The sequence below is a fragment of the Xiphophorus hellerii genome, chromosome 7, assembly GCF_003331165.1.
Source record: "Xiphophorus hellerii strain 12219 chromosome 7, Xiphophorus_hellerii-4.1, whole genome shotgun sequence".
Taxonomy (NCBI): Eukaryota; Metazoa; Chordata; class Actinopteri; order Cyprinodontiformes; family Poeciliidae; genus Xiphophorus; species Xiphophorus hellerii.
Window position 1 is genome coordinate 13,041,369 of NC_045678.1, and position 11,792 is coordinate 13,053,160.

Here is an 11,792-nt window from a genome sequence, read left to right on the forward strand (position 1 = left end):
TTATTTTTAATAAAAACAACGATTGCCCTATGATGGGCTGTGGCCCCGTACCGCACCTCTCCCCAATGACTGCTGCAGATAGGCACTAGTCCCCCATGACCCTGCAAAGATAAGCAGGTGGAAGTGTGCCAGGGTAAGAATTTAGGTTGTTTCTTTATGCAAGTTATGTTTTACAGCAAGGTGTACACCAAATAATGATTTAGAAATATTAGAATACTTTTGTGAATTGTCACGCAAGCTGCTTTACTTTTCCTTTCAGTTTAGATGTGAAAGGATCCTCATTTGGTCCCTGAAATAAAGCAACTCACACAAGAACATATGCTGCAAACCTCTGCTTTCTGCTCAGCTACTTCCTACGCGCATGCGCACGTGCAGCAACAGACGGGCTACTAAACTGGTCAAACAGCGGGTGTAAAAATGGTAGGTAACCAAAATAAACACAAACCCAGGCACTGGCTTTTGTGCCATGAAGGCTTATCTATCAAGACTGATGGAATAATGTCGAAGCGCATGATGTGTCGCGTTTTGTGAGGCTCACAGTGCTCAGTTAATTGTTTTCGCTGCTGTTTCAGGGAAGGTCAGTTGATATTTTGAGAGCAGCTAGCAGCATTAGCCACACGTCCCTTTTTGGCAGTCTGGTAACTTCGGCTGTAAGCAGGTCAACCGCTGGACCTCAAACACGGACGGTGTCGTTTCACTAAAATCTCGGCCGTCTTCCTAACAGCACTGACACTTTTGTGCGGAGGATATATCCTCATGATTGTTGTCAATACATTCTGGCTAACTCGGCTAGCGTTAGCCTGTGCAAGTTACTAGCTGGGATGTAGACAAAGCTAACCCAAATGTTTCCCAATGATGACCGGGTAGGTCTTTAAAGGCAAACGGAACATCCATCTTAATCCACGCGTGATTAATGACAGAAATCAGTAAAAATGTCAGGCGGGTCAATAGCAGCTCGTTAAACTCAACCTTTAGTCTTCACTTTCAGGAAATGCTGCTCTGCAGAGAAGTGTCTAGATGATGCATCTGGTCGAGATTTGTCCCTTCAGTTGGACCAGTTTGCTTTATAATGTAAAGCTAGAAATATTAGAAGAAAAAAAGCATAGTACAATCTTATGCACCCTACGGATATTTCTACAGATGCATAGTTGTGTTCAGCCTTTAGGTTCAAAAACCAGACGCATTTCCTTATCTCTCATCTGAAATGAAAACATAAGAGATAATCTGCACATCCAAGCTCCCAAGCTAAGTTTGATAAATTACCTAAATGAGCAGTAGCACTATAGCTGATTTAATCCATAATTCAGTTCATTGGAAACCATGAACTGTTACTGTTGTCACCATATGGTAACCTCGTGGAAAAAAACAACTAGGTATCCCAAAAACAACCTAAAGATTTTTAACAAAAATTGGCTAACTGCTTTTATCTAAAGCAGCTTTCCAGTTAATAGCTTTCTAGCTGTGTGTTTTATAAGAGTGACAGCCGATTTGGGCTTTTCTGCATGAGAAAAATGTAGTTGTCTTTTCTTCAGCCAGCTGTCAAACATTGCACAGCAACAGGTGGACAAAAGGCAATGCTTTTTACTGTATACTATAGTCCATACAGCTGAAGAACATTGCTGTCTAACCAGTCTTTTCTCCAGCACCTTAATATCCCATTAGAAGGACTTTAAACTGGCAACGGTATGCTAATAGTTTTCACTTGGTTTTGAACCATAGTGTTTGGAAACAAGATAGTCATGTGCAGCTTTGCTTAAGGTATTATGAAAGCTTCTGGGCCTCATAGATTCCTGTAAACTAGTATTATATCACTTTTATGTTTCAGTATTCTTTACTCGTATATGATTGGTTGGAGCTGGCTGAAAGTTAAAGTCTCTCCTGTAATCTGCGCTCCCTGCCTGTTTTGATTGAACTTTTTATTTTTATATTTCTCAGTATTTTCGGCACAGTGCTTGCGTTGCACTCCAGACTTGTTGCACCTCTGGCTCGTCGCGATGGCATCTTATTTCCATCCTCATGTTACGTCTGTGACTGTAGTTATCTGCGGGGCCCTTAGGGGTACAGCATGTGCTCTGAGTACCCACAACATCCCTCTTCAGAAGAGCCTGTGTTGCTCTCACACAGCGTATAATTACCATCCTGTTAAACGCCTGTTTGTCGGGGTGACTGACTGTGTTTGACGTATGGGTTTCTGAGTGATTTCTTGCCTCCTGAATGTGTTTTAATGTTTGCATCTCGCTGTTTGTTTTCATTCTTGTGTCTCTCTGTGTTTGTGCCTTGGTTTCTGTTTTGCCCCGTCTGATGCCGCTCGTCTCTGACCACCCCTGTCCCGTGTCTGCGCAGCATAAGCTGAAGTCTTCACAGAGGGACAAGGTACGGCAGTTCATGTCCTTCACACAGGCTGGGGAGAAGACGGCCGTGTACTGCCTCACTCAAAATGACTGGAAACTAGAAGTTGCAACGGACAACTATTTTCAGAATCCAGAGCTTTACTGTAAGGAATCCATGAAAACCTCGGTGGACCGGAAAAAGCTGGAGCAGCTCTACAATCGTTACAAAGGTAAGGCTCGATAACTCACATCCTGCTCTGTATGCTCTTACCGCAGTTCTTTAAAAGTATTTATACCCATTAAACTTTTCTATTATAACCACAAACATCAGTGTATGTTATTGGGATTTTATGTGATGGACCAACACAAAGTAGGGAATAATTATGTAGTAGAAAAAAAAGCAATAGCTGTTAAGTGAATTGTGGTTTGTATTTGCAATTAGCTTTCATTACTGTTTTTACCTTCAGCGGTCACCTAATTAGTCATTTATTATAACCTCGGTATCAATCCAGCTGTTCTGTGAAGAGTTTAGAGGTTTGTTTGAGAAAATTAGTTTAATGAAGCTTAATGAAGACATAGGAACACAGCAGATAACATTTAGGAGAAGTTTAAAGTAGGGATTGGTTGTAAATGTCAAGCTACCAAGGCATGTCCGCTTAGTAGGATGGCAACTTGTCATTAACGACAGAAAAATCCAAGATTCCTATGATGACTCTGGATGAGCTGCAGGTATCCATGTCTCAGGTGGGAGAACCCGAACAAACATTAGTCACATACTCCACAAATCTGGCCTCTATGGAAGAGTGGCCCTCAGAAAGTTACAAGAAGACCCCTCTACCACAAGCCACTTGTATTGTTTAATATTTAAATGAAGATAAGTTTCTTTTCCATCATCATAATGTCCCAGCCCCTCTATCTGAGCTTTCAGATTTGGGATATGCAAATCTATATCCGTTGTAGGCATAAAAGACAAGTCCATCCTACTGTCCAAGTGTATTGTTGGAAAGCAAAGTTGCAATTTGGTATGTTGTGCAGCTCTGTCATAGGTCAAAGCATATTCATATGTTAGAATGGCCCAGTCAAAGTCCAAATCAGCTGCAAGAATCGAGCATTGAATCTCAGACGTATTTATCCTGCAGTCTGACTAAGCTTGAGTGATTTAGCAAAAATGTCTTATTCCTAGTTGCATAAATTAGAATAATACAGGAAAGGAGTTGCAGCTGTTATTGCAGTCAAAGGCGTTTTGGGGCTGAACACAAATTCCAGCCAAACTTCTGATTTCTATTTGTTGAAAAGTTTCCACATCGTCTGTATCTTATGTTCCACTGCATATTGATGTTGCTACGTTGTGTTGGTCGGAGTTTTTGGTTGTGACATAACATAGCAAAGCTTTTTGTAAATCTCTGCATCACTGTCTCAGGTTGACGTAGAAAGCTTCACATAGTTGCGCTTTTGTTTTATCCAAAACGGAGAAAGTAACCCAGCTCTTTGTTTCGGTAGATCCCCAGGATGAAAATAAGATTGGCATTGACGGGATCCAGCAGTTTTGTGATGACCTCTCGTTGGACCCGGCCAGCATCACCGTGCTGGTCGTTGCGTGGAAGTTTCACGCCGCCACTCAGTGCGAATTCACCAAGAAGGAGTTCATGGATGGAATGACAGAACTGGGGTGAGTGTTTTTTTTTTTTGTTTTATTTATCAGCAGCCTGCTTTGCACTCCTAGTTTCATCTCCTGGTGGTTTTCCTGCTGTAGCTCCAAGGGAGGGAAGGCCGGCTAAATATAGATCCGCCCACAGCCTGGGTATTCTGTGTCTTCGTGTGATGACTCAATGAGAAAGTTGCGATGTTTTGACTTTTAAGGCTTGTGTCTCTGAGTCTGTCGGCCAGTTTGTCTTCAGCAGCCAGGCGGTCCTGTCACGACTGGCTGGGTTATGCCAGCCTGTGATTATTTTTGACATAACTGGACTGTTTTTTGTTTTTGTTTTAGGTGCGACAGTCCAGAAAAACTGAAAGCCCTTTTGCCGAGATTAGAGCAGGAGCTAAAAGACAGCGGGAAGTTCAAAGACTTCTACCAGTTCACTTTTAACTTTGCCAAAAATCCTGGACAGAAAGGTCTTGGTAGGTTAAATGGCACGAATGTCAGCAGACGAGGTCTCATTTTGAGCAGATAAAAATCTGAGCTGTTCCTCTTATTGCAGATTTGGAGATGGCTGTAGCCTACTGGAACCTGGTTCTGTCAGGACGATTTAAGTTCCTTGATCTTTGGAATAGATTTCTTTTGGTGAGTGAAAATGGTGCCAATAATTTATTTCCCATCATTCATACCCTATAATAACCCGATTTGAAAGCCTGTGCAATCTCTAGCTTTTGTGCATTATATTACTGAACTGAAATTACTTAATGGGGTGAGTTCAGCTTTAATTTGAAAGATAAGAAACTGGACACAATCCATCGTTAGAGGTTCAATCTGTGGGTTTGTGGTTCAGTCCAGACATCTTAAGCAAGGGGTGTCCAAACTTTTTGTCACATGGGCCAAAATCATAAGCTCAAAAGTACTTGTGTGCTGAAAAAAAAATTACATTTTTAAAACCTAAAATCACCAGAAATGTTCTCATTTTTATTCATTTTATCTCCTCAACAATAAACTAAGCTTGACCCATTTTAAAAAGTAGTAAACTAATCAGATTTTTTTTTGTGTAAATTGGATTGTAGGTCCAAAATGTCATTTTGAGCTCAAATGAAGAAAACCGAAAATATATATTTGGTCTAATCTCAGCAATTAAAAACAGGATCTAGGTCAGTCTTCATTTTAAAACACCTGCTGTATTTTTCCAGGTTTTAATAAAGCAATTAAAAGCAGATTTGGATGCACAAAGGTGTACTTTAGAGTGTAATTTAGTGAGAAGATGTGGTCCTGTCTACCATGAAAATAGAAGAAAACCAGAACGTTTGGTAAACATGATCACTTTGTGTTGCATCTAACATGTTTAAAGTAGATTTTAATTGAAAAGTTGTAGTTTTGTCCTAATATATTTCATTTTTGTAGTCGAGGTTCTGCTTAACATGGCCCTTGGACCTTTCTATGAAAAACTGTGTTGTACACAGGGGCGTAAAAGCCGACATTACAACAGTTGCTGATGAATCTCACTGGCTTTTTTTTTTACTTAGAAATTAGAGCTGCCTGATATATTAAGCCAAAATTATTGTCCATCAGTAAATCAAACATACAAAGGATTGTTTGGATGTAGCATCCAATAGGACATATTATTTAAAATACCATACATTCACACTCTGCATGGCTATAATATACAGTGACTCTCAGCCCTGTTAAAGATAACGCATGATAAATATTTTTAAAGCTTATTCTACAAATAATAAGCACACTTAAGCTGAAATACATATTTGAAGGAAACAAAATAAACATTGTGCATTAACCAAGTGCTAGTAGTGTTCACATTTCAAGTATGGAGCATCTTATGGGAAACACTTTCTGCTTACAAAGTTCTCCAACGTTATTGAATTATGACAATATTTTTTGTCCAGCATAGGCGAGCCTTCAATTTTCTTCCCATTAAGTATTTGTTTGTTGCAACAACTTAATGGGAAAGCGTTTTAGAAGAAAAGGAAGTGGCAATGTGGTGAAGCAAACACAGATGCAGATAATCGGTCGTCTATCCAGCTACTGGAAAAACTCCATCTTAAGAAGGTTTACTGAAAGCATTGTAGCTAACTTACAACTTGTAGTTCCTCAGTAACTTGCCGTCCTTGTTACTGTGTTACCTGCCAACATCAAATGTACTGCAGACAAAGAGAGCCAGAATACATCTTACTTAAAAATAACCTTTATTGTAGTCCAGGCAGTTCATCGCAGATTACATAACTCTGACTACTGCAGTCTTCACCTCATCAGGACTTTTGTTTTTTCGTTCTCCATGCACCTTGGCAGTAGGTGAATTTGGGCTGGAAACCATTGGATCTCAACAAGCAAATGTAGAAAAAGTCTAACAGATGAAATATGGGTAAATATTTTATAAATCTGTGTTTTGTTTTGTTTTTTTTGTTCAAAAACTTTCATGAGGAAGCCGTTGGCTAATGTAGAGCTTGTTCACAAAGATTTAACTCTCATCGTTTTTAACAGGTTTAGGGTTTAAACTTTATGAAGATTTAAAATAATTTCAGCATTTATTTTTTTTTTGTCAGAAATGTTTCAAAACATTAAGCTAAGGCTGATGAGGGGAAGAGCAACTTAAAATTTCCGGAGAAGCATCGTGTTTAGGTGTTTGAGAAGGATTGAAAAGCCCCATAATTAACTGTAGGCTGGTAGACATGAGCGCCTTTACATAGTGGGAAGAGTTCAGAGAAAAATACAGGATGCCCGACGGAGGCTGTCCTAATGTGCTATTAGATAGGAAGTTATTACCTGACTTGGTTAGTGTCCTGACAGCCCTGCTGGTTATTAAAAAAAAAGTTGACATGTTTATTTAAAGCAGTGCTAACTAAAAATCTAGAAATCTGAAATGTTAACTCAAGAAGATCTTTAATCTGAACTTTAGAATCAGTTGGTGGTTGCTAAATTGAAACTTATAACAGAGACAAAAAGTTAGACAAATATATTATTATTCATGCATAACATCATACAAAGTTAAAGTGCTACACGAAACCACCAGATGCTGGGAAAAGTTTAAAATAATCTAATTTTGCTTAAAATGTCCCACTATTGGAAACAGAGAGATAAACCGGATGGATTGGAATAAAAAAATTGTTGGTTTTAATTCGACAAGTTGGTGCATCAGTAATGTACTGCTTCAAAGAAGTGTGCTCTGTTGTGATATGAAGATATACAGTACAGACCAAAAGTTTGGACACACCTTTCTAATTCAATGGGTTTTCTTTATTTTCATGACTATTTATAAGGCAAGAAATCCCACTTATTAACCTGACAGGGCACAGCTATGAAGTGAAAACCATTTCAGGTGACTACCTCTTGAAGCTCATCAAGAAAATGCCGAGTGTGTGCAAAGCAGTAATCACAGCAAAAGGTTGCTACTTTGAAGAAACTAGAATATAAGGGGTATTTTCAGTTGTTTTACACTTTTTTGTTTAGTGCATATTTCCACATGTGTTATTCATAGTTTTGATGCCTTCAGTGTGAATCTACAATGTCAATAGTCATGAAAATAAAGGAAACTCATTGAATTAAAAGGTGTGTCCAAACTTTTGGTCTGTACTGTATTTGTTTTAAAGACAAGGGGAAAACGAGGTATAAACCTACATGTTTAGCTGTATTTTCATCAGCTCTTGTCCGTTACAGGAACATCATAAACGATCCATCCCAAAGGACACGTGGAACTTATTGTTGGACTTTGGTAACATGATTGCAGATGACATGTCTAACTATGATGAGGAAGGTGAGTCTGTAATAACAAAATGCACACAAAGCGTCTGTTTTCTTTGCTCCATCACTAGTTAATTAATGGTGTATCTCTCCTCTCTCTTAAGGTGCATGGCCGGTCCTTATAGATGATTTTGTGGAATTCGCTCGACCAATTGTTACAGGATCCAAACGTAAAACTCTCTAAATCCGATCCCGACCCTGGAAAGCCAGAACATTGTTTCTTTTACAGCGACATCATAGTTTTTTTAAGACTTGTACAAAAAGAAAAGTGGAAAAACTGTAGACTTCAGAAGAGAAAACACGAGCACTTGAAACCGTCTTTCAGGGAGCTGAGTTGAGAAACAACTGGCCACATTTTTGGTCTCCTTGAGACGGGAGGCGTCGTACGGACATCGCCAGTGTCTCAGCGTCCCGGAGGGCCCTCCGCTCTGCTCCGGGAGGAGCGCTACAGCCTCACCACTGGGCCAACGAGGACACAGCACCGAGACGAGGTTCACCCGCTGTGCGTTCTTTAAACGGACAGGACAGAAGAGAGCTGTGTGTTTTAAGATTCTTCCAGGTCATCTTTGTTTTGGTATATGAAGCTCTGTGTGACTGTGCAAACATCCCATGTCTTAACTCCAGCTTTGGGACAGAGTGCTCGCGACACCAGCACCAACAGAACTGTTGCAGTTTTTAACTGTACATACTGTATCTAATGGGACAGATAACAAAGAGAGCTATAAGAAGAATAATATAATTATGTTCAATTTATAAATGCAAAAAGATGATTGTTTTATGTACAGTAAATGCTCAGATCTCTAAACGGTGATGCCTCAATATTCTGGATAATAATGCTGTTGGTTTAGTTGTTCGGTGGATGTCCAGTCATGGAGTTGTGAGCTCATTGAAAGCATGTTCTAAAATCATTTTACGTCACTTCGGGCTGGTTTCAGAAATAAAGTTTCACTAAAGTAATGGCAGTGCTTTAATTTAGATAACTGATACTCGTTCATTATTCTGAATAATTTCGGTTCTGAGTGGTTGTACGTAGGCATGGGCCGGTTGTCGAGGCGTAACGAGGTTCTGAAATGTTTCAGGTTCAAAACTTTATATCTGCTATTTATTATTATTATTATTATTTAAAGACATTTGAGGTGCCAGAAAAAAGTGCCCAAGTGAGGAGTTTTCTCCAGGTGTGTCCAACACAGATTAATGCAGACCGGCCCCTCTCCCACCTGTTGCTGAACAATACTTAGCAGCTGGCTAAAAAAGAAAAAAAAAGTCTGTTCCTTATTTCTAATGCTTATAAAGACTAATTCTACTGTTTTGAAGTATTTGTACTTCAAAGCGTGAATATATATATATATATATACAGCACACACATTGCAGTGCAGCCCCTCCCCACCTTTTTCTGGGCAATTGTGTGTCATCTAGCTAAATAAAAAGCCTGCTGCATTTTTCTCATGCTTTACAAAAAGCATAATTTGACCATCTACAAATATTTCTGGTCTCGAAAAACGTAGAGTAATGCAGTCATTGGCCATGCTTGTCTCCCCACAATGTTACTGCACATTTCTGGTCAGATGGCTGAAAAAAGGCTATTCTTTTGATCTTACAGAAAAATACTAATTTGTATGGTAAAAGTTTGAGTTGCAGATAACATATTTGGTGTAAAGTAAAGCCGCCTTGTCCCTCCCAAGTCTGTTGCTGAGCACTGCTGGTCAGTTGGCTAAAAACATTAAACTACATATTATTCATGCTGACATTAAAATACCAATTTGACTGTTTTCTCTACTTGAAATATTCTCGGTTGTAGGCGAGCTTAAGATGTATTAAAACTGCAACTGGCAGTTTGGAATAAAGTTTTGCAGTTTGGGATTGTTTGGAATAAAAGCAAGTAGATCATCTCAAAACTTTAGTTTTGAATTTGTGCTAAACCGTTACAACTTCACTCAATAGAAAAGAAATATACTGTGAGAATCTCATACCGGCCCATGCCTAGTTGTAAATATAATGTAGTTGGATTTTTCCACTGTTTCTTTAAGAAAAACAGAAATCAGTCTAGGAAAGACGACTTTCTTTATGATTATTTTTAACAGATGACCCCCTCAGCAGTCTTTATGTCACTCTAAAACCTCATTTTCAAACTTTACAGTTAGGAAACGCTCAACCTGTAGGATTGCATGGCATAAACCTGTGTGTTTGGCAGCGAGAAGTTTTTTTGTTTTTTTTTCTTCAGAAGTTGAGAAAGCGACGACAGGACAACAGAGTAAGCCTTAAGAGTAAATGCCTGTCTGATCTTTCTGTACCTGTCCCTGTTTCAGTGTTACTGCAGGTAGTGAACATCAGACTGTTGTCGATGCATCGTTTTTGTAGCCTAAGTATATTGCTCATCTGAGAGAGAAGTATAAAGCATGAGTTTTTCCATAATCCTAGATGTATTTAGCTTATTTGTTCGATGAGACGGATCATGGAAATGTCCCAGAATACAGCTGTGCAGCAAAGTATAAAGCAGAAATATGGTGATAAGTATTTAATTTTTTAAAAATTATTATTTGCCATGAGCCAGATGAGCTTGTTCATTAACCGAACTCACGTTGCAGGAGACCTTGTGCCACTGATCTGCGGTAGAAGAAGACAACCATGTGTCTTAAACTAGAGCTCATTTGTTCTTGATGTTTTGATGAAGTTGCTGCTTGTCCTCGTTGTGTCTTTTTTTGTTTTCTTATAAGAGCTGGGTGATGCTTTATTTTATTCTTAAATAAAATGTATATTGGGCACTAAATTTTATGGCGAAGCTATGATTACCTTAAAGGAGCTGTTCTATTAATTTGTGTAATAATGGGTTAAAATATTGAGTCAGATTTTTTTTTTTTACTCCAACCACCTTTATTACACTTATTTGCCTTTAGTTAATTAATTCAATATATCAGATATTGATTTTGTTTTGCATTAGCAACCCTTTTTGTCTTGTTGGGAATTGTTAAAGGACTTGTGTTAGTTTTTTAGACTGATTATAGACAATATTTAAATCTATTTTACATATATTTTCTTACTGTTGAGGTGCAATACAAGATGTGATCATAAGTTGTTCATAAATTACTACTTTTTAAAGTTATTAGCAACCTTTTAATTATAGAACTTTATCAGTGACCTACGAGTTTTTTGTTTGGATGCAAACTATTTTATAATTTTATCACTATTTATGTTTTAAAGTTAGTGTAACGTCACAGAGCTTTACTCCAATGAGTCAAACACAATATTCTGAGTCTATAAAGAAATTTTAATCGATGTTTGCACAGAACTCCAGGCCCATTTACTGTATGTTTGCCTTCACTTACATATGAGGATGTGCTGCTTTAAGTAAATATTGGTTTAGTATAATTTTCTACATATCTAAAACAGTTGTACATGTAATCAGACAACAAGCTGTTTTACGCTGTGGTTGATTTTTATGAAAAGTAAAAAATATGACAAAATATCATATATGTTTTTGGAATTAACATCAACACTGTTCAAATGTCTTCACAGTGACTCAGTAGGAATGTAACTTTGTCCTTGCTACTCTATGCAGACTCTCTGTCTGCAGTTACGAAGATCACTCAGGTTCTAATGCTTGAAGAGGCTCCAAACACAGAGCAGTCTGACCTATTTTGTGATCAATGCCGTTATTTTGAATTTGGCCTCATGGGGGCGCTCATGGACAGATCATTGTAATTTACTCTCCATGTCACAAGGAAGTTATACAGTACGGGGAATGGACAAAAAGACGCATCCTGTCTTCATACAGCAGCATGACAAATTTGACACTTTTTCTTCCAATTCAAACACAATGCATGGTTGTGTTTAAGATCATGTCAGTGTTTTTAAAACTAAAGCTAAAATTCCTTGTAATAGGTGTTACTACAAATTTGTTCCTGAGGTTGTCTTATTTCTGAAGTTTTTAGACAATTTTCTTAATTTGGGCATATTTATGACAAGTAGTTTAAAGCATTGCCATTGACGATGCCACTGAACCCCGCAGGTTCAACTGAGAGTACTTTAGATTTGCAGATATGTGCTGTTTGTTCACCGCTGATTAAGTT

The 11,792-nt window shown here is 38.4% G+C and overlaps 1 protein-coding gene across 1 annotated transcript; it reads left to right on the plus strand.

The window, feature by feature from the left end:
- The first annotated feature begins 303 nt into the window (after positions 1-303).
- On the plus strand, positions 304-10,023 carry dcun1d2a (DCN1, defective in cullin neddylation 1, domain containing 2a). The gene is made up of 7 exons (XM_032568008.1): positions 304-420; positions 2,344-2,560; positions 3,831-3,999; positions 4,318-4,448; positions 4,529-4,611; positions 7,642-7,738; positions 7,830-10,023. The coding sequence occupies exons 1-7, from the start codon at positions 418-420 to the stop codon at positions 7,907-7,909; spliced, it is 780 nt and encodes a 259-aa protein (XP_032423899.1). The 5' UTR covers positions 304-417; the 3' UTR covers positions 7,910-10,023.
- The last annotated feature ends 1,769 nt before the right edge of the window (positions 10,024-11,792 follow it).